This window comes from Tubulanus polymorphus, chromosome 3 (assembly GCF_964204645.1).
Source record: "Tubulanus polymorphus chromosome 3, tnTubPoly1.2, whole genome shotgun sequence".
NCBI lineage: Eukaryota > Metazoa > Nemertea > Palaeonemertea > Tubulaniformes > Tubulanidae > Tubulanus > Tubulanus polymorphus.
The window spans coordinates 1,492,422-1,516,408 of record NC_134027.1 but is presented as its reverse complement, the minus strand read 5'-3'; the positions used below and the strand labels follow the sequence as shown (position 1 = coordinate 1,516,408).

The 23,987-nt window shown below is 38.5% G+C and overlaps 1 protein-coding gene across 1 annotated transcript; it reads left to right on the top strand.

Annotated features, from left to right (window-relative positions):
• The first annotated feature begins 45 nt into the window (after positions 1 to 45).
• Positions 46 to 13,986, top strand: LOC141901364 (splicing factor 3B subunit 3). Its single transcript, XM_074788557.1, has 24 exons — positions 46 to 129; positions 410 to 656; positions 1,006 to 1,176; positions 1,492 to 1,664; positions 1,754 to 1,895; positions 2,036 to 2,211; positions 2,487 to 2,665; positions 2,833 to 2,998; positions 3,253 to 3,348; positions 3,570 to 3,642; positions 5,219 to 5,370; positions 6,479 to 6,634; positions 7,767 to 7,922; positions 8,171 to 8,314; positions 8,498 to 8,620; positions 9,171 to 9,325; positions 10,296 to 10,470; positions 10,582 to 10,787; positions 10,898 to 11,180; positions 11,885 to 12,097; positions 12,553 to 12,795; positions 13,058 to 13,162; positions 13,316 to 13,411; positions 13,535 to 13,986. Exons 2-24 carry the CDS (start codon positions 431 to 433, stop codon positions 13,577 to 13,579), a joined length of 3,654 nt encoding a protein of 1,217 aa, XP_074644658.1. The 5' UTR covers positions 46 to 129; positions 410 to 430; the 3' UTR covers positions 13,580 to 13,986.
• Positions 13,987 to 23,987: the final 10,001 nt, after the last annotated feature.

Here is a 23,987-nt window from a genome sequence, read left to right as displayed (position 1 = left end):
CCAGTCCATTCAAAACTATTACATCGAGTACGTGTATTTCTTTCCACCGCTTTCTCCGGCGCTTCCTCCCTCTCGCCGCTTACTGTCGCTGAAACCTACTCAACAAAATCTGCCGTCATCCCTTAACCGGTGAGATTAAGCCGCATCATTTAATCGGTTTCAAATACATATTTTTATACCCGATAATTTTATAGTCTCATAAATTAGGATTTTTGGGTCTAATAAGTGAAATTTACAGGATTATCCTCTCCGTATTCGACCTTGCCTTATAACAATGATACGTTATCTCGTACCCCATCTTCAGCGTTATCGCACCACATTGAAATACCAGAAAGCAGCACAAATCTAACAATTGTTTTATCTCTGTTTATTTCTGTTTATCTCTGTTTATTTCTGTTTATCTCTGTAGGGTTGTTGTAAGGAAACAAAGATGTTTCTTTATAATTTGACGTTGCAGCGGGCGACCGGAATTACGATCGCCGTTCATGGTAATTTCTCCGGTACGAAGCAACAAGAGGTCGTCGTTTCTAAGGGCAAAATCATCGAATTGTTGCGACCGGATCCGAACACGGGGAAGGTTTACACGCTGCTCTCGGTGGAAGTGTTCGGGGTTATTCGCGCGTTGATGCCGTTCAGACTCACAGGTGGCAGTAAAGGTACGTATAGCGTGGTAACTGAAAAATTTATTGAACTGAAATAGGAAAATTAATATAGTAGAATATTCTAAAAAGATTGAAAACTTTGTGAAATTATTGTTTTGTAAGAATTCTTGATTCCTTCAAAAGAATTATCCAGCTTTACTGCGCCTCTGGAATAAAAGTATTATAATCTGAATCGTGGCTCTTCTATAAATGATGATCAACTTCATATTTGCATGAATTCTATGAATGCAAAACAAGCTCAACAGGACTGATATAACAAGAGCGCTGGTTTAAACTCTCCTTCCGAGAATGAACCAGTTCCTGAAACTGATGTGATATTAATCGTGTGTCTGGTATTTTGTAGATTATGTCGTCGTTGGTTCTGATTCTGGAAGAATCGTCATTCTCGAATATATTCCCTCGAAAAATATCTTCGAGAAAGTTCACCAGGAAACGTTCGGTAAAAGTGGTTGCCGTAGGATCGTACCCGGACAATATCTTGCCGTCGATCCTAAAGGTCGGGCTGTTATGGTTGGTAAGTACAATCTAAACTAAACTTACTTTATTCTGGTTTGAGTGCTAATAAGTATTAATGATTTGAAAAGTTGCCCGACCTATCAATCCCAGCCTTTGACCTGCCTCTTCTCACGCATTTGATTCTTCCGATTTTCAAAAATTTCATCGAAAACATTGAAAATTGAGAATTAAGTACAAACACCAGATGTTAGACATTTTATAAACGCACTTTAAAAACCCGATCATCCACACTATAATGATCAGTATCCGATGGTGGTCTAGATCGCTACCTGTTTAAGTATATAAACAAGTGTTAGTTGTAATGTTCATTCAGGTGCCGTTGAGAAGCAGAAGTTGGTGTATATATTAAACAGAGATGCTCAAGCTCGTTTAACTATTTCATCACCGTTAGAAGCTCATAAATCGAACACGTTAGTTTATCACATGGTCGGAGTTGACGTAGGATTTGAAAACCCGACATTCGCTTGTCTGGAAATTGACTACGAGGTAAATAAATATCTATTCTGAAACTGTCTCTTGAAGAGAGAGAAATTGATGAGTTATTCGATGAGTTGAATTGATGTTGTATATTTCAGGAGGCTGATAGTGATCCGAGCGGTGAGGCCGGTATTAAAACACAGCAGATGTTAACATACTACGAGTTGGATCTCGGTTTGAATCACGTTGTTAGGAAATACTCCGAACATTTAGAGGAACACGCTAATTTCCTCATTGCCGGTGAGTACTTATAAACCGTCCTAGAGAGTGGCAAAACCATCAGAATAAATGAATTAATGAATACATTTTCTCAAATAAGGCTTAAATCCCTGTTGAAGGAGCCTCATGCGTCTGAATTCATTGTTTTGTATTTGATTCAGTGCCCGGTGGTAACGAAGGCCCAAGTGGAGTTTTAATTTGTTCAGAGAATTACATCACGTATAAGAATCTGGGAGATCAGCCGGATATTCGCTGTCCGATTCCTCGACGCAGAAATGATTTAGACGATCCCGAACGAGGAATGATCTTCGTCACTTGTGCCACTCATAAAACTAAGGTATAAAAAACTGTTCCTGTATATAATGATGATGATCGACATGTCTGAGACAATTGGAGTTAATTTCAAGCAATGAACTGGATCCAGTTCCACAGACTTCAAGTTCTTAAACCAGTGAATCTGTTCAATCATTTAAGATGAATGAAATCTGAAAAGATCAGTGAAATATTCTGTAAACCATCAAAGATTTTACGTAAATTCTCGAAATCATTCTTCATCATCGAAATTTCGATCATCGTAAAAATCATCGAAAAGATTTTATTCTCTAATTTTAGTCGATGTTTTTCTTCCTGGCTCAAACGGAGCAAGGCGACATATTTAAAATCACGTTAGAAACCGACGAGGATATGGTGACGGAAATACACCTGAAATACTTCGATACGGTCCCCGTCGCTAGTTCAATGTGCGTTTTAAAAACCGGTTTCCTGTTTGTCGCGTCGGAATTCGGAAATCAGTAAGTAACGCGTCACTCTATGATTCATACCTCTCCAACTGAATTCAGTGGTTGTCCCGGAGAGAAATGGAGTCTACTTTAAAAACAATCTGTCCATAAACTGAGGAGAGCATATTGTGATGTTTAAGATGTTTTTCTAGCTATTAATTCGTAATTTGTTATTTCAGTTATTTGTATCAGATTGCTCATCTCGGTGATGATGATGAAGAACCAGAGTTTAACAGCGCGATGCCTTTAGAAGAAGGAGACACGTTTTTCTTTGCGCCGCGTCCTCTTAAAAATCTGGTCATCGTTGATGAAATGGACAGCCTGTCTCCTGTACTTCACTGTCAGGTAAAACATTTTATTACTGTTTCTGTATGATTCAGACTTTTCCAAACGAAAATAAGCAAATCAAAATTGGAGTGATGCCCTTTAACTCGGAAAAAGATGATTCTATTTTTCAAAATTCATGAACATTTTCTCTGAGTGAATTTTAAGCTCAACAGGACTGATTTAGAGTCAACTTTTCACTAACAGTAGAAAAATTGTTTTAGAATATATTCTGCTTGTAGAATATTCAGTAGATTTGTGTCTGTGTTTTATAGATTGCTGATCTCGCTAATGAAGATACACCACAGTTATACGCGCTTTGTGGTCGCGGACCCAGATCTACGTTAAGAGTCCTGCGTCATGGATTAGAGGTAAAATCATTAAACCTCGATAGCTTCCGGAATAAGAAAATTGTAACCCGTGTTTCAATCGTGGCTCTTTTATAAATGATGATCAACTTCATATTTGCATGAATTCTATGAATGCAAAACAAGCTCAACAGGACTGATATAACAAGAGCATATTTGAGTAGATAATCAATGTGATTAATTATGAGATCGCGTTGTGATAATATATTTTATTTTTTTCGCAGGTATCCGAAATGGCTAAATCAGAATTGCCCGGTAATCCGAATGCTGTTTGGACCGTAAAGAGAAATGTCGAAGGTAATTCATAGGTTTATTTATTTTTTAAATTCAGGGTTTTTATTACATTTTGAAATGTCTCCTAAAATGATGAAAATATTTTTACTGTAAACATGATTTATCAATGAGTGTTACATAAGCTCAACAGGGCTGATTAGGAGACATTGATCTGATAAACTGTGCTTTCATTATTTACGCATTCTACAAAATTGTTCATATTGATGAAACTAATAAAGCCTGCAGCATCTGTTGCTGCTGCTGTAGCTGCTTAAAGTCTTTTTCTCACTTTCAGGATGATGAAAAAACTCATATTATTACAAAAATATATATTTATGATAGGGTATGGATAAGTCAGACATGTTCAGGTTTACTATTAGGCACTTTTAACAACCACATCATGAATCCTAGAAATGCCAAAAATCAAGAAATGTTTTAGATTATGCTATTTGAATTTCACTGCTGACTATTTCATATTCTATCAAGGGTGTTCAATCAAATCTTTTCACAGTGGAAATTGTCATTAGTCGTAAAAACTGATGTTCACGTGAAAGGTTTTATTTGATAATACTCAAGACTTCAGCGCTTATCATCCATTTATTATGTACAGATTATTCATGACTTTCTAAATGTGCAAAATTTCTAAATGATTATTTCTTTGGTACATGATAAACGGATAACGCGAGGACAGACAGGACTCAGATCCACGGTAGTCAATGGAGGTTTTTGTATGTGAGGTTACTGAGCATATCTTGCTTGTGCGGCTAACTGATGTTGATTGTTAAAAGTCATAAATGGTTGACAATATGATATATATGTGAACAATTCGTTTGCGGTCTGCATAAAATCTCAATACTAGAATAAAATCCAATTTATTATGATGTGTTGATGAACTGTTACTGGGTCCTGGTGTCCAATAGTTTGTGTTGTATACGTTGTATTTCAGTAAAACCAATAGAACCAACACTAATATACACAGAGCCGGTGTTTGGTACAGTCCATCACCGTGCCTTTATTTCTCATTTCAGACTCTACACCTCGGTGCGTGATGATGAATCCTTGTAAACAGTCATTCAACTCCTAACAGGCAAGGCAATAAATAAACTACTCGATAAACAATCCAGTTTTAAGATATATTTTTTTGTTTTCTGCACATTTTACGCTTTCTATTTACTAATGAATGTAGATTGTTCTTACAGCCACCTAGTGACAAACTGAAGAACTATATACTCCGTGCACTCGAATGATTGGGAAATATATTGATAACGATATATTTGCACCAGAATTTTACTTTGGATGGGGAGGCCAGGGGGAAACTCTTTTGAGTTGAAGAGAGGGTTTTGTCAGCAGTCCTTGTTAAGCCAATGCTCATCCGTGTTGCAGCAGGGGTTCTTGTTTAGCAGTCTTATCCATAAGTGAAAACCCCTACGAATTGTGTCCGAATGTATCTCAACTCAGTCGGTTGATGGATAGAAACCGCAGTTCGTTGTGTGAACAGAATGCACACAGTTACGGACAGAAACTTGGTTTAATTTTGGAATTTGAATAATCGTTTATAGAAGAACCCATGTTTTATTGCTAATGTATTTTATCATTGTAGAGGAATTCGATGCTTATATTATCGTGTCATTCGTAAATGCTACGTTGGTTTTATCAATCGGTGAAACAGTTGAAGAGGTGACAGATTCAGGATTCCTCGGTACGACGCCGACCCTCTCTTGTTCACAGCTCGGCGATGACGCTCTCGTTCAGGTCTGTATCTGTCTGTGTATGTTTATCATTTATGTATCGGGGACTGAAATTTGTGAGAGCCGTGCCACTTTCGATTAAAAAATCATATATGATTAATCTTTATTGAATCCAGTAAAATAAGTGATTTGTCTTGCCACTTATGACTCTAAAAATGATGATTCTATTTTTCAAAATTCATGAAAATTTTCTCTGAGTGAATTATAAGCTCAACAGGACTGATTTAGAGTCAACCACAATATCTGTATGTCACAAGTTTTATTGCCTTCACTGAGTGTTTGACTGTCTGTCATAGGCCAGTGGTCAGATCATTGACTACATGTCACATGTGGTCTAGTCATCTGTGATTGGCTACGAGGGTTTCATGTCACATGTGGTCAGATTACCTAAGGTTAGGTTGTGATTGGCTGCTGAAGATGTCACATGTGGTCAGGTGACCTAGGGTTAGGTTGTGATTGGCTGCTGAGGTTATGATGTCACAGGTGGTCAGGTGACCTAGGGTTAGGGTTTCTGATTGGCTGGCTAGGGTTATGATGTCACAAGTCAGCAGGTTATGGAATATATGAATGAGGGGCTGTTGACACTTAAAATAAACATTGGATTGAATTGAAGTGACTGTTTTGGGGAAATTGAATACAGGATTCAGAATCACTGATAAATTGTAGAGCCAGGATGATGACATTAGTACGAGGATTTAGTTATCTATGGGGTTATGTTTTGTAAGTGTCAGCATTTCTTTAGACCAGAGGCCGATTGCATAGTAATGGTTTAGCATTAAGACCAGTCTAAGACCAACTTAGTTCGATAGCCAATCTAATAAATTAAGAACAGTCTTAAGATTTATGACCACTTTTGGACTTAAGCCATGACTGTGCAACTGGGCCCTGGTGTTAGATTTTGGCTGCATCAGTGATTGTGTTAGCGCTGAACATGTGATGGAAATGATGTTACTTTCCGTGTTTCACCTGAAAATTGATTAAAACATTAACGTTTCTGATCCATCCATTTTGAAAATTATTTGATATTTACCGATATTTTAGATGAATGATGTTTAAACTATCGCGTGGTACCGGAGATGATGTAACATGTAAATGTAATTTTATTATTGTAGATTTATCCCGATGGAATTCGTCATATTCGTTCGGATAAACGAGTCAATGAATGGAAGACACCCGGTAAAAAAACCATCGTTAAATGTGCCGTTAATCAGAGACAAGTAGTGATCGCTTTAACCGGTGGAGAGTTAGTCTACTTCGAAATGGATCCGGTATGTACTTCACTTTATACTTGATTCCTGTCTGTGTCAATATGGTTCCCGGACATATCTGAAAGTACTAAACCCTTTCACTGCTGACTCATTAATAGCCTATAGTGCTGGAGATAATTTGAAAATTTTAAGAAATTCCACCCTAGTGTGTTGAATAACGGGAATACCACTATAGTGCGTCTACACCGCGGCGCGGTGTATCATTAGTTACTAGTATTTCACTATGTTTGACAGGTGCTGCCATTTTTCAAGAGAGATAATCACTAATTACATCAATACACTGCAGTGCAGTGTACTAACATAATCTATCACTGATTTATACACCGCATTGCGGTGTAGACGCACTGAAAGGGTTAAAAATATTTTCTTTTGACTTTTTTGAAAGGGCTTAAATTGCCTGTAAACGCAAGGGTTTTTAAGATTTTTCTACCCAAGGGTTACAAACCATTTTTGATTTGAAATATTTTTTTCTGATGGAAATGATGTTACTTTCCGTGTTTCACCTGATTGTCACAATTGATTACAACATTTAAGTCAAACTGATCCATCAGTTTTCATATCGAAAAATTGCGATTTGAAGATAAAACTGTTCATTTATTGATAACTAAATGATTATTACATTGCGAGAAGATGTTTCTTCCATAGATTATTCTAGATTTGACATTATTTCTGATCCATCAATTTACTCCACTACAGAGTTGTTTAGAGTTATTTGATGAAGATGATTAAGGTCAAGTATTATAAACTACTAAGGCGTTGTTTCTCTTGTGGGTAGAAATATCTATTTCGTCGTCTTTAGTTTTTTGTGTGATGGAAATGATGTTACTTTCCGTGTTTCACCTGAGTTTCAAAATTGATTAAAACATAAACGTTTCTGATCCATCAACAATTAGGTTTGGATTTTCCCACTTGGAATGTGATGACTGGTCAACTGAATATTGTTTGTTCTATTTTTAGACTGGTCAACTGAATATTGTTTGTTCTATTTTTAGACTGGTCAACTGAATATTGTTTGTTCTATTTTAAGATTGGTCAACTGAATATTGTTTGTTCTATCTTTAGACTGGTCAACTGAATATTGTTTGTTCTATTTTTAGACTGGTCAACTGAATATTGTTTGTTCTATTTTTAGACTGGTCAACTGAATGAATATACCGAGCGTAAAGAAATGTCAACGGATGTGATTTGTATGGCTTTAGGTCGAGTTCCACCTGGTGAACAAAGATCGAGATTTTTAGCAGTCGGTTTATCAGATAATACTGTCAGAATTATATCATTAGACCCTGCTGTAAGTACTTATCCCTACCCGCAGGAACTTATCCCTTCTATGTTACCAATTGGGGTTTGAGCTAGTTAATGGTTTTAGAGCTAGTTAATGGTTTTAAACCTAGTCTTGGATTGTGAAACTGGCAAGATGACATAGTTTGTTTTAATTAGATAAATCCTTGAAATTCTGAATACATGAATTGAATTAGAATAAGAGATCTCATCGAAATCTTCTGTTAAATGATCGAATGTTGTGTTTGTTGAATATAGGATTGTTTGTCGCCGTTGAGTATGCAGGCTCTACCGGCGCCACCTGAATCGCTGTGCGTCGTCGAGATGGGTAACTCCGACTCGAAGGAAGAATCCGGCGAGGTTAATATCCTCGGAGGTTTATTCCTCAATATCGGTCTTCAGGTAAGCAGTAATTATTGAGAGGGGAACAATCCAGTTCTAAACTCAAAACCATCGAGCTGAACCCAGTTCTACTGTTTTGAGTTTGAACTTGTTGACTTTGGAGTTGGTAACTGGGTGCAGTTAAACTGGGGCGTAATATAAGATAGTTTAGTTAAATTGATGTGTTGTATTGTGTATTTGTAGAATGGAGTACTGTTGAGAACTGTTTTAGACAATGTAACCGGTGAATTATCGGACACAAGAACTCGATATCTCGGCTCCAGACCCGTTAAACTGTTCCGTATCACGATGCAAGGTTCAGAAGCTGTAAGTTATATTAACTATACATCAAATAGAATATCAAAAGATTATCGTATAAAGCTGTCAGAGACAGGCTTCATTAAAGTTATTTAATATTATCAGCTGTAAATGTGAAAATAAGCCACAAATTATAAGATCATAATTCAAGTGAATTAAAGCTGCTCTTAAGGTGGTCTTCTTTACGTAGATCGGCGGGTGTTGTGGGGTTAGTGCTTTGATTAAAGGATTAAGAGGATAAGTGGAAATGATGATACAGTTAAAAGAGCTCATCAAAGCTATGATTGTATTTTAACTACTCACCAAGAACTGATCCACTAAGAATTAGGATTATTATGATAATTTTATCCACTTAAACAACATCATTAGAGTATTTTGAATTAATTTTTGGCAGATTATAGCAGTGATTGACTAGTTAATTAATAACTATCAATTCATAATGAAATGATGTGGAAGTGATTAGACAATATATGAGGAGCATTGAAGCTATGATTGATATATTACCATCGGTCTGATCCACTGAAGTATTTTCAGTTGTTTATCATGTTTTATTTTACAGGTTTTAGCGATGTCGAGTCGTACGTGGTTAAGTTACACGTATCAGAATCGATTCCATTTGACTCCGCTGTCGTACGAAACTCTGGAGTACGCGTCTGGATTCGCGTCGGAGCAATGTCCGGAGGGTATCGTCGCTATATCAACCAATACGCTCAGGTAAGAGTCGATCTATCTGTATTCTGGAGTGACAGCTGTTTTGAGATATTTTAACTCCAGGGGCCGGTTCTATAGTCATGGCTTAGACTTAAGACCAGTCTAAGACCAACTTAGTTCTATTGCTAATCTAACAGCTATCATTCTTTAAGATTTAAGACCAATTTTGGACTTACCGTATTTTCCGGCCAATAAGCCGGCTCGGCCAATAAGCCGAGGGCAGTTTTTTAGCCTAAAATACATGGATTTCATAAAGCTTCGCCCAATAAGCCGAGGCCCTTCATCAGAGATTTTAATTCACTGATTTGTCAATTAGTTCGTCTTAATTGACGATTTAAGAGGCTGACAGTAGCGCCCGTCGATGTGTGAGAGTGCTGTGTATACTATCATCGCCGAGTGACTGCTATATATAGACTCACTCAGCAGATTACTATACACACAGCCATACACGCAGTACGCGGCTCAATGCTGATTTGCATATATACTAATGTATGAACTGACACGTGGTAGTACGATGAACTCGCGGGTTATATAAATGTATACCATTGCCGCTGTGCGGTGATGGAACAATCAAAGTAAAAATAAAATAGTTCAAAATAGATTATAATTGGTAGTAAATAATTACCTCAAATAAATATCGACCACTTTTCTTGATTTTGACGATCATTGAGAGCATTAGAGTGGCATAGATCGGGAAGTGATTTTTTATGTCAGATCGTATCTGCCCAATAAGCCGATCACGATATTTTGGGTAAAAATCTGAGGCTAGAAAATCGGCTTATTGGCCGAAAAATATGGTAAGTCATGACTATGGAACCCGGCCCCGGGATCCAGTTCCACAGATTCGTGTAAGGGTTTGAATTAACATGAGTTAATTATCAATGAGTTAACATGGAACTTTTGTAATCGGTCCAGAAACCTTTGACCCTTCTGTTTCTACAAATGATTTAACATATTTGTCTGTATTTCACAGGATTTTAGCGTTAGAGAAACTGGGAGCTGTGTTTAATCAGGTGTCGACTCCGTTACAGTATACCCCACGTAGATTCGTTATACATCCCGAATCCAGTAATCTAATCATGATTGAAACAGATCATAACACCTACACAGACGCTACTAAACTACAGAGGAAACAACAGATGGCTGAGGTCAGTCAGTGCGTTGAAAAGTCAGAAATGTTTTCATTAGATACCCGTGAGGCATGAAACAAACCTCTGCCAATTGTTACGTTGAATTTATTGCGTTTTTCTTTTGCTCAGGAAATGGTAGAAGCAGCTGGAGAGGAAGAACAGGAACTGGCCGCTGAAATGGCAGCCGCGTTTCTGAACGAGAATCTGCCGGAGAACACGTTCGGGGCGCCTAAAGCCGGTCAGGGAATGTGGGCTTCGATAATCCGTATTATAAACCCGATATCGGGAGAAACTCTGGATAGAGTTCATCTGGAACAGAATGAAGCGGCTCACAGGTATTTACTACTCTCAATATGTCTTCAGGATTTTGGGTTCAAGCTTCAATTCATTATCATCTTGTGAAAAATATGTAAACATTAATCTACTATGTGATTTATTATTGCAGCATTGCTCTGGTGAAGTTTGCTAATCGCGGTGATGATCAGTTCGTTATAATCGGCACGGTGAAGGATCTCGTATTGAATCCTCGTCACTGCCCGGGCGGATACCTCTACGTGTATCAACTCATAAACACGGGCGAAAAACTACACTTCCTTCATAAAACGGCGGTCGATGAAATGCCGGGGGCGATCGCGCCGTTCCAGGGTCGAGTCCTCGTCGGAGCCGGTAAATACCTACGAATCTACGACCTCGGGAAGAAGAAATTACTGCGCAAATGTGAAAATAAGGTAGATTTATTTCGAGGTTGTTCATGAATGAAATTGTAGAGGTTGAAGTTTAAAATAAGTCCCAGTGATTGTTATTTTGACCACTTATCCAAATTATAAGATGACAATTCAAGTGAATTGAGATTGTTCTTAGAAGGGTTTATTTACGTAGCATGGGTGTTGTGAGGTTCGATGGAATAAGTGGAAATGATGACATAGTTAAAAAGAGCTCTTGAAGCTATGATTGTATTTTAACTACTCACCAAGAACTGATCCACTTAGAATGAGGATTACAACTGTTTTATCCACTTGAAATATATAATTTTTGGTAAATTATGGCAGTGAATGACCACCTAGTCTAAATTGTAAGGGGGAAGTGATTACAAACTATATGATCTGCATTAAAGCTCTGATTGCTTACAATTATTGCGCAGGGCCCAGTTTCACAAAAAAAGTTTAACTCTTAAATCGGTTTGATTTCTTCGTTAATTCAGTTTATCTTAAATCGATTTAGGCCTTAATCCTTTTTGTGAAACTGTGTCCTGATCCACTTTACAGATGATATTAGTTAATGACTACTTAATTTATTACTTAAGTGTACTTTGAAATATGGAAGTGATATGGTTCATAAAGAACCAATCTATCGTAGATTTACCTAAAGATAATTTAGATGATTAAAGTCTAGATATTTGAATAAAGCTCGTTGTATGTTTATTTTATTGCAGCATCTGCCGAATTACATCGTTGGAATTCAAACGATGGGTCATCGAATCGTAGTCAGCGACGTTCAGGAGAGTTTTCATTTCATCCGTTATAAACGTCAGGAGAATCAGTTAATCGCGTTCGCTGATGATACAAACCCTCGGTGGATTACGTGCGCGGCCATGTTGGATTACGGCACGATGGCTGGAGCTGATAAATTCGGCAACGTTTCGATCGTAAGTAGTTGAATATATATATATAATATGGTGCGTTTGGTTTGGTTTGAAAAAAATCGATTAGTGGAAATGATGATATAGTTAAAAAGAGCTCGTTGAAGCTATGATTGTATTTTAACTACTCACCAAGAACTGATCCACTTAGAATTAGGATTATGAAAGTTTTCTTATTGAGACGTGATTCATTTGATAATAACTGGGTGGAATGACCCTTATTCAAATCAACTCTTCAGCTTGAAGTCTCGCAGGGTGGTTTCTCACCAAGTAGACTCAGGGAATCAAAAAAATCGGGGACAACTCAAGGAATTTGACACCTTTTGCAAAAAACATAGAAAAATTAACATAAGAAAATTAGGAAATCTCAAGGATTTTGTAAAATTGGTGGAAAGTGGCGCCACCCTGCCTAAAACAAATCAATACTTGTCTCATGTGTTTGTGTATTGATCCATTTATAGATCCGTCTGCCTCCTGACGTCACAGATGACGTCGATGAAGACCCGACCGGTAATAAAGCACTATGGGATCGAGGTGTTTTAAACGGAGCGTCTCAGAAAGCTGATACTGTCGCTTCCTTCAATGTCGGCGAACTAGTGACGTCTCTACAGAGAGCGACGTTAATCCCCGGCGGTTCGGAATCACTGGTTTATACTACTCTCTCCGGCGCTGTAGGAATGCTCGTTCCGTTTATTTCTCATGAGGTACGGAAGTGTTGATTAATTCTGCAGTTCTTAAGTTCTGAGTTTGAAGTCAAATCATCCGAAATGAATTGATTTTAAACTCACTTTTGCCTGTTAAAGTTTTGCGTTTGTTAATGATATGGAAATGATGATTTGTTTCCGTGTTTCACCTGACTGTGAATGATTATAACTATGAAATCGCTGATCCACATTTTCAGATTTCGGGGGAATTAAAGACTTTATCGAGCGGATAATGATTCAGCTTTTCTTCGTTTATTTTCAGGATCATGATTTTTTCCAACATTTAGAAATGCACATGAGATCCGAACATCCTCCGTTGTGCGGACGAGACCATCTTTCATATCGATCTTACTATTTCCCCATCAAGGTAAAAATCATGAAGATCTTTTGGAAAAAAATCCAATTACGGTTTTTAAACCGGTTTCAGAGCCTAGTTATCTGAAATCTGAAACCGCTTCGGGGAAGAAATGAATGGGATATTCAGAGATTTGTTCTAAAGTTTGTTAATTCTTGTTTTTAGAATGTCATTGATGGTGATTTGTGTGAGATGTTTGCATCAATGGATTCGAGTAAACAGAAAACAGTTTCCGATGAGTTAGACAGAACTCCTAGTGAGGTAAGACACTACAGCTCATATCTGTTTCAGTTGAGATTTTTTGTGTTACCCATTGAAGAAACCTAGATAATGAACTTAATGGAACTTGGCAGAATTTAATTCATAAGTCTTTTATTTCTACAGGTATCGAAAAAACTTGAAGATATTCGAACTCGCTACGCGTTCTAGAAACGCAACGAATAAGAAATGGCGTCAGAACTTTGGAGATCTTCGGTGAAAATTGAGAAATCGCCTTGAATTGGAAAAAAAAAACATGCATTTTCTTTGTAAATATCATCTGTACAGTAATAATTATTCATATTTTATTTGTATTGTCTATTATTATTATTATTATAATGTATCATGTTTAGATGTAAAATAGGAAAAAAAATGAATGAAAATTAAGAGCAGCATCAAGCAGCTAGATTTCATTGAAAGTAACTTCAGTCCCAAACTACGAATGGGGGACTTATTTTCATCTATCGTCCCAAAAGTTTTCCGTGTCGTGTCATCTTCACTTTGTAAATGGGTTGATTTGTAGATAAAGAATTATGTAAGCTATTTCATTCCTTATTGATATTTTTTGTAATGAATAAATGAATTTCAAGATGTAGCCTATGAGTCGTCTGTCTTAAATTTTGGTGACGTGGTCTGTCGCAAGTCTTCTAAAGCGCTTCTCTTCAGGATAATTTTGGTTAATGTCTCATTTGTACATACACTAGTTTAAAAAAAATGTTTTGAGTGCTGAAAAGTTCCACTTTTTGACTTGCTGCCGTCATCGGTAACAGATCTGTTGGCATTCGTAGCGTTGATACCAACAAGTGATCATCAATGCATTGTCAATTAGCCTGTCATAGTACGATGAATATAACAATTGAAATTTATCGCTCTAATGAAATCTGAGGCAAGTGCAAACTACTTCGCGAGGAACATTGATTGATGGATGTAGTTAATGGTCTGAAAATCCGAGAATATAATTTAATTTGCTATGGATTATTATTACTCATGCGAGGCCTATGCATGTGTGTGCAATCCGATTTATGTCGGGATTCGAACCCAAAGTACCCGTGTCGAAGAAAATTACATACCACGAGGTGGCGTCCTCTTGTAACAGACTACTGAATTCGCGATACACTCACTAGGTGGAGCTGTATGAACGCATGTCGACAAAAAATCCCGGATAAATTTCATTTAAATCGACGAAATGAGTTCGAAAAAAGGTAAATTTCTCGTCAAATCCGACGATTTCGATAAGAGACGATTAAGCGGATTATTGGAGCAGGTGAATTGGATATTTTTGTGTTTCAGTTTTAGCGATTCAGGCCCGAAAACAGCGCAGATTGAAGGCGAATCGAGCTGGGAAAATACGACAAGCCGCTGCCGAATCTAAACCTAACAGTAATAACATATCAGGATCGTCATCTAACAACGATAAAAAACACCCAGAGAGACCTCAGAGGTAAATATCAACTGAACAACATTCATTTAGAGAGCTTTATTTTATTTGGCTTCGATTGAGAAGATTGATATTGATGCAGTCGAAGATTTTCATCACTCCAGACTCACTCACTCACACTGGATGGTGGTGGACCAATGCTTGGCATTCTTCATAAATATCTGGAAAATGTTTTGAAAATGAAGTTAGATGAAAGATTCATAAATGTAACACACAATAAATTTAAATCATTTGCAACTGAGGAATCTGCGACATCAACCATCCATGATAGTACTACAGGGTCTGTTTCAAAGAATACCAGTATTTGAGTTGAATACCAGTGGTAGGGTTGAAATTTTTGTTTTTTTATCTCGGGAAAGGTAATCTAACCGACGAAAAACCTTGAATGTTAGATGTAGAACCGGGTTCCATTGTTCCGAATTAAACAATTGATGCTATGGAACAGAGGGTTCTGTTGTGCTATATGGGTTTTGTTGAATGAATGAAAGTGTGTTTGAAATACATTACAGTACCACTGTGGCTACTGTTATAAGGTGTTTGAAGTACAGCACAGTACCACTGTGGCTACTGTTATAAGGTGTTTGAAGTACAGCACAGTACCACTGTGGCTACTGTTATAAGGTGTTTGAAGTACAGCACAGCACAGTACTACTAAGGTTGAAATTTCTATTTGTGTTCTAAAACTATTTGTGATAAACACTGTTTTCATCAACTGTTTTATAAATGAAAACATGTTCTCTGTATCAACGGGCGGCACTGATGGTGCAAACTGTTTGAAGATTTCACTGTTATTTTAACCTGTTAACAATTTAGAAACTAGACTAATTTCAAGTAAATAGTTGAATCTCGTTTGGGAATTTCACACTTCGAGATATTTTTGTTGTCTGTATCTATTTTGATAGATGAACAATTCACCCTGTTGTGTTTTCAAAATTATAAATTCCTTACAAAACCACTGAATTATCAGTTTACCTAGATAAGCGGTACCGATGATTTGGGAAGTAGTCTAAAGTAAATTAGACACGAAAGTGATGCAGACACTTCCTTGAAATTTGAGGATTTCTCCCCTGAAAACAACTACTTATAACCAGGAATGACCAATTCGTAGAGACTCTTCAATCCAGTTGAAGTAATTGAGATGACGGAACCCTGTCCTGAACCCTGTCCTGAATACCGGGTAGGGTTTTACCATTAACTTCATTTTATAAAACATAAAGCATTTCAATCCTTATAATGCTCAGAGGAAGCGTTTCATGTAGGGAAAAAACCGCAGATAAAGCAAACGGGCAAACAAAACATATACTAGAATAAATGGTTACCGATAAAAGTACACATTTAATCTCGTTTGAAAATTCTCCAATAGATCGAGGTTACGGCGAATTATCGTTTCAAAAAATTGCCACTTCTTATGTCTGTTTTTATTGTCAGTTTAGGAAAGCAGTTGTTTAGCCTTGTGTTCGGGTGTCACTTCTCCCCAGGTCAGCAGGAATAGATGATTCATTGATATGTTATCACACTATATATATATATAAAGTCTATAGGTCTGATAGAGTGATATGAATATTATTAACACGCCTCGTTTTTCAACCATTATTCATTAATTGATGGATTGATGAAATGAACAGATGTGATGAGAATGAAACTGAGCTCTATCTGTCTGTCACGAGACTCATTAATATCTTTATATTATTTTTCAAGGAAATGATAAATTCTCATCATTTCTTCAACAACAAAACGTTCTCTATTCGGGCTGCTGTATTATTATTATCAGTTTTTCTGTGTTATTGTTCTATTGGGAAATTCACGTGAATGTAAGACGTATAATTGTGTCATATATTACTGATTGAAAGTGAGATTTACTGCTGTTCACAGTTTGTCATCAACTATCGGATAGTCCATGTGTTTGGGCCCGATCTATCGGATAGTCCATGTGTTTGGGCCCGATCTATCGGATAGTCCATGTGTTGGGGCCCGATCTATCGGATAGTCCATGTGTTGGGGCCCGATCTATCGGATAGTCCATGTGTTGGGGCCCGATCTATCGGATAGTCCATGTGTTGGGGCCCGATCTATCGGATAGTCCATGTGTTTGGGCCCGATCTATCGGATAGTCCATGTGTTGGGGCCCGATCTATCGGATAGTCCATGTGTTGGGGCCCGATCTATCGGATAGTCCATGTGTTGGGCCCCGATCTATCGGATAGTCCATGTGTTGGGGCCCGATCTATCGGATAGTCCATGTGTTGAGGCCCGATCTATCGGATAGTCCATGTGTTGGGGCCCGATCTATCGGATAGTCCATGTGTTGAGGCCCGATCTATCGGATAGTCCATGTGTTGAGGCCCGATCTATCGGATAGTCCATGTGTTGAGGCCCGATCTATCGGATAGTCCATGTGTTGGGGCCCGATCTATCGGATAGTCCATGTGTTGGGGCCCGATCTATCGGATAGTCCATGTGTTGAGGCCCGATCTATCGGATAGTCCATGTGTTGGGGCCCGATCTATCGGATAGTCCATGTGTTGAGGCGCGATTATCAGCCTCAAATTTGTATTTGCGTAGACTGAGATATGAATTATTCTGCTACACATGAAGAATACACGCGGTGTTATTTTTCTCAACAAATATCTGTCTCATATTTGATCAGAGATATTGAATTCTAAGCGTTGAGTGAAGATGATGAGTTATTCTCAGTATGCGCTGTAGTCTACACTGCTTGCTTTTTCTGTAATTTTACATGATGAAAATACAAATTTTTGAGAATTTCTACAGAATTGAAAATGAATTAGCATTACCTATTGGGTTATCACTATAGGGCCTTGAGAGTTTTTGCTTCGCTGGATTTCATAGTCTTTATTTCTATATGTACAACTAGTCAAATTATGGGTAGTTAGTGAATCAGTTTTCTGCTCGGCTGGTGCCAGCTATCCTACACTACCAGCATTAGCCAGCCTATAATAGGTAAAAATGAGACTTTTTTAAAAGGCATTCCTGAAAATTTCATGATTGCGGTATTCATGTAGAAAGTACATTATTGAGTTATAGTTTAGACTTGTGAAGAATGTTAGTGTAGGTCGGGGGATTGAAGAAGGGGCCTGTTTGTGGTGATGTTCACTTGTAGTTTAGTCGATACATGTTTATTCCATTACCTTGTATCTATCTAACACTTTGTAATGAAAAAAAAAATGAATTTCAACAATGATTCAGATCGACTGACTGACTGTTTGACTAAACTTACCAGATGATGGATTCAAACCCTTGTGAAGCGACGATAAAGCAGGATTTATCTGTATCTGATGCATAGTAGTGGATACTTTTCTTGTGCTATTATAGGGCCACAGTACCTGGGTTTCCAAGTGATCCCCTAATGGAGAACGGTCCTATTACAAATATATGGACAATTGCATCATTGACTATAAGCACATACATAATCAATCATAGAACTATCATTATGTTGAATGATAGTTTAGTAGTTTATTATCAGGTGGCAGCACTGTTTTGATGCTGTGGCTGATGATTTAGTTTGGTCAAATTCAACCTGAAATCACATCCATCTCTGCACGGGTCATCAATCAATCAAACTGTGTGAATCCGATAAATTCTCATCTAATTCATCACATTCTCGTCTCATCTCTAATTGTCAAACATTCAGTTCATTCATTTTCGATCGAACATTTTTTGAAAGCGGTATTCTCCTCATCTTGACATCGATATATGAACATTGAATCTCGTGTCTAGATTTTAGTCGATTCAATGGTTTTGGCCGAGTCTCTTTTTAAGTGTTGGTTTTTATTTTCATACGTGAAAATTATTGTCTTTTCTACTCCATCAAAAAGACTGGACCTCATTATCTAGCAGCATAAAAGCTTTTGGTTTTTTAACCAGTATTCGTGACTGTTTGCCATTCCTCTCTCCTCTTTACTCTCTCCTCTACTCTCTCTCTCTCTCTTCCCATGTATAATGGCAATGACGCATGCAAAAAGATAGTCTGTCGCTGTGTAATGTGCAAGAATAGATGTAAAGTTACCAGCGATGACAGCAGCAGCAGCAGCAGCAGGTTTCACTGTGCGCGCTGAGAAAAATGACAGCGGGTTTTACTTTGATTACTGTTAACCCTTTAAATCCCGGGTTCCACTGTAGTAGAATGACTCTAAATCCACAGTTCTCTGAATACACAGTTCTCTGAATCCAGTTCCGAAGTTGTGCGGGGTTTATTTTGAATCTGGACCCAGTTTTTCCACAGTTGTGTCAGTTTAATAATTGAATAGGGTTTAAAGGGTTGATGTGGTCTGAATCCGATCGATCAAATCTCTTAAAACGTAGTTATTTGAATTCTAGTCGTATCTGTGATTAGGGTAGCGTGTGGTGTACAGTGAACTGGTTAATCATAGTTCATTATTGAGCCATGATCTGATGACATTACGTTCTATTTCTTTCGTGCCATCTCTCCCCCCATCTCTCCCCCATCTCTCCCTTCATCTCTCCCTCCCTTTCACGATGACATGATGATGTATATGCGATATTTTTGTATGATTTACGTCGAGGTCCACCTCCGGAAATAGATGATTTCCGTGAGATAAATTGACCGATCAGACTGCATCGTGTCCACTCGCTATTATTATTCCATAAAAAACCTAATTGCAATATTATCTTCATGCCGTGGAAAACTCTAGTGACGTTTGTGCGATTATTATTGTGAGCAGTAGCTGTAAAAGTGAATTTGATAATACCCATCATGCTAACACGCCATCTATAGGTCGTCGCGACGAGATAAAAATATTGATAATGAAAATGAATTTATCTTAGAGCACAGTTGGTGGTATATAGAGACTGACTAGGCTTCATCATATACCGTAGGCCTTGGAAGAGAATTCATCAAAACAGGGGCTAAACTAGCTAATAGTGTTCGACATTTGGTTTCTAAAAAATTGACATTCAGTTTTCAATGGTTTTTTTTTTTGGGAATGAATGAGTTTAGGTTGTTGTTGCTAAGACGGGATACTAGTTGGCTCTAGTATAGACAGGTATCGACCGGTCTCGCTCAGGATTAGATGCTTACTTCAATAATGTTATCAGGATAGAGAGAGAGAGATAGAGAGAGGGTGGATGCAGTCAATATCTAGTCGATTTAGCTAGACGCTTAATTCAGTTGAAGAAGGTAATTCCGGCAGCAGCTGATGGCGACTAGATCGGATCATTGACAAATTCAGTAGCATTTTAATCTTCAAATGGATATCTGTAAATTGATTAAACAATGAGACTGGAGCAGGTGTGCGCAGGTGTTAGTGGGTGATACTGATGTGTGCCTTAACACCACGTTTCATATATTCGGTAATTACTGGTTGAATTGAAATCTGCTGTTACTGGTATCATCAGGACCCAGTTATCATCAGGATCCGGGTATCATCAGGATCCGGGTATCATCAGGACCCGGGTATCATCAGGATCCGGGTATCATCAGGACCCGGGTATCATCAGGATCTTTGTATCATCAGGATCCGGGTGTCATCAGGATCCGGGTATCATCAGGATCCGGGTATCATCAGGATCCGGGTATCATCAGGATCCGGGTATCATCAGGACCCGGGTATCATCAGGACCCGAGTATCAGTAATCATTGGAAATGATGTCATTTGAGTAAAACTTCAATACCCAAGAAGAAAGAGTTCCTAATTCCCCGGAATTTGTTGGGATTTTTGGACAGCGTGCCAGTGTTTTATATTCGCATTGTGGGATTTGATGGGATTTTCATAGAACTCTCCTTTCTCTCTCCTCTCTCCCTCTCTCTCTGCTCTCTCCTATCTCCCTCTCTCCTATCTCCCTCTCTGCTCTCTCTGCTCGCTCCTCTATCTCCCTCTCTTCCCCCTTCCCCTCACACCTCCCTCTCTCTCTCCCTCTCAGTCTCTGTGAATCTGAATGATTTATAGTAATTGTTTTGTGGGGGGGGGGTTGTTTGATGTATGGGTATAAACTATGTATACAGCTATGACGGTGGTGGTTATGTGTGTTTACCTCTCTCCGGTGCAGCGCGTGATCTGATCTGATCACCAGTCGCAGCTCTCTCTCTCACTCACAGTCGTTTTAGTTTTGATCAGTGTAATTTGTAGCGTTGACGTCAGTCAATGATACTAATGGTTTTTGGGAGCGGTCACAACTACGCGACATTCTCTCGATTCTTATTCGCGTTGTGTTCGAGTCTTTAAAGTATGTGGTTAGACGAGGGTTAAACTTCATGTGTATACTGAATTCTTGTGAGGGTTAGAAATAACGACTCGGTGCAGGACGAGACGTGCTGATAACAGACAGTGAAAAATCAATTATTTCTTCCTCACAGAGTTTACGATGACTTTACTCTCGTCGCGTCATAACGTTCACTACTCGCTCGCGATGACTTTTAAAAAATTATCGGTTTTAACGTGACTTATCGCGCGATATCAGACTGAGTTGAATCAAGAATTGAGTTTAATCAATTCTTCATTATAACTCGAGGCATATCATTTCGAGATTTAGCAGAATTTTACAGTTATAGTAAACTGTGTCTCGTTGGGGTAATGACAGTGAACTGTATCTAGTTGTGTCGATATGGAATTTCGGGGACCAGTTCTGCAGTCACGAGTTCAGAATTGATTTAAGCGTAATCTATATTGAGAACTATGAAACGGACCCCCATTATACCGCGATGGTAAATGGGAGTTCTCTACTCTCGTCGTACCCCGGTGGTAAACCTGATTACTCGACGGATATTGAACATCGCATCTGATATTGAAACCTGTAAGACACTGGATTATCATTAGAGACAATATGAATAATCTATTGATGTTGTAAGAGGTGTTTGAGTGTAGTCCGGTGAGAGGTGTCCGGTGTGTGTAACTCTAAACCCATCGATGTCTTCTCATCGTTGTATGCTATGGTATGAAGTGTTAAATTCTCTTCTGACTGACTGGTAGCTGCTATCATGTCTCCTTACTGGGAGTTAGCGTGTCTCATCACTGGTAGTCGACAGGTAGCTGTGTAGTTCGATAGCTCTCATTTCTTCACCGATCCAGTAGCTCTGTCTCGGGGCTGTTAGCTATCTGGTAGCTATCTGCGGAAGCTGTAGTAGTGTGGAATTGATTTGTTTTTGGTTATGATACAAGTTGCGTTGGATAATTAAATTCCTCTCTCTCTCTCTCTTTCTGTTCACTGGTTGTCGTCGTGTGACGTCTTTCATACTGTTTTACTGTAATTAGAGCCAGTTTGTTTAATTCACTCGGTCGTTCATTGCGTGATATGATGGTAAACTCTGCTGCTGCTGCTGCCGCTGCTGATGTTTGAACATGTGACATTTCAACATCATCAAGTAAGGGATGTTTATGATGCCGTTTATACGCTAGGTTTTATCACTGTCAGATATGGACAGTTTTTCGCTGTCATTAGGATATGACAGTTTACGTAATGACAGTTAAACTAGCTGTCACCAGGATATGACGGTGTAAATGAGCCATCACATTAAGGAGTGCAGATAGGCTTGCTTGAGACAGTGAAGTCTCTTCTGAAGCGTTTCCCGTATCGACAGATTGTCTGAAAGTGTGTCAATCAGTAAAAACTATATGAGCGTCAACCGCGTGTCCTGTATATGACCATTGTTCTGGATTTATATAAGTTTACCGCTGCCTGGGCTGTGAACTTTCAATAAACTGTGTTCATGTTTTGTCCATGACCAAAACTAGAAACGATCGGAACTTCAGATTCAGGTTTTTAAAGTACGTGAGTTACTTGCGATGTTTGTCATCAGTTTGTGATGTTGTTGTAGAGCGTTCTGCGTTGGACGTTGATGCGTGACTGAAATATGCATCCAGTATGTCGTCAGTCTCTGTTCCCCTCCGGGTTGTAGCCGTGCCGCGGGTTTATCAACACAAATACGATTGCGAGGATATAAAAACCCGTTCGGACGAAGAAACGTACGTTCTGAGCTAAAACTATGAAAAAAGTGGCGCGAAAATTGCGTTGTTATTTCTATCTGAAAGGGATATTCCGTCGGCCGCATCGAGCCCGAGGGCCTGCCCACGTTCGCCCGGCCGCGGGCGGTGTCAGTCGGGCCGCCGGCGGGCTCAGTCGTCAGTCCGGTAGTAAACAGACATCAGATAGACCTAAGAGGTAAGAGACAGCAGCATCTGTAACATGTTCATGTTTGTTACCTGTAACATGTTCATGTTTGTTACCTGTAACATGTTCATGTTTGTTACATGTACATGTTAACGTATACATGTGATAAATGTGCGCATTTACCATTAATTTTGCTTACATAGTTAAACCTTGTTTTAAGTATCTATAAATTGTTTTTAGACCTCGAATGGAAAGGGTTAATTTTAATTGTAAATCATATTGATAAGATTTTGTACTGGTGCTGGTGACCTCACTCGCCGGGCGGAGACAGCTTGCGTTTCTGAATATCAACCATTTTTCAATTCAAATCCTGTCATTATTTAGAAAAAGCAATAATCATTGATTGAACGCGTGTATGACTGATAGGCCTTTATCTGCGGTGAAACTCGTCGGTTTACTGACAGTCAGGTGTTCTCTTTTCTGAATTCACTTTACGCAGGCCTTCTTGGAGCACGCGTCATTGACAATTATTATGATTTCAGATTACGCGGAATCGGTAATTAATTTTTGTTTGACAACATAATAGCGGCAGTACAGGGCTGAGTGTGGTAGGGTAACCTATAGTGGCACAGTTACCCTACATATATATATATATACATACAACAAACCTGTGCAGTTAATAATAAACAGCTCTTATAAATATCTATATATTATGCATATGCAGATCTGTAGTATATATTGTTTAACAGGTTTGTTGTAGAGGTGAATTTGACTTTAAGATCAGAGACCTCTCTCTCTCTCATTCTCGCTCAGTGAGAGATGTTTCTGTAGTCGATTCCTCTCTTGTTGTTGTTGTGGCGTAGGTTTAATTCGCTGCAGCACATCGTACTTCACTATACCCACACACACACGCACGCGGGCGCACGGGCGCACGCAACGTTTCACGATCAACAACGGATTTTAAAATCGTTTTCTCGAACTTCGAACGGTTTGAACGATATTTTTCTAAATTTCGCGAGTTGTGGATAGTTATCGGATATAAACGGATTAAGAGAT

Coding starts and splice junctions, on each gene's coding strand:
- LOC141901364 (XM_074788557.1), top strand. CDS start 431: ATGTTTCTTTATAATTTGACGTTGCAGCGGGCGACCGGAATTACGATC. Junction 6,635..7,766: donor TCTACTTCGAAATGGATCCG/GTATGTACTTCA, acceptor TTCTATTTTTAG/ACTGGTCAACTGAATGAATA. Junction 12,796..13,057: donor TTCCGTTTATTTCTCATGAG/GTACGGAAGTGT, acceptor GTTTATTTTCAG/GATCATGATTTTTTCCAACA.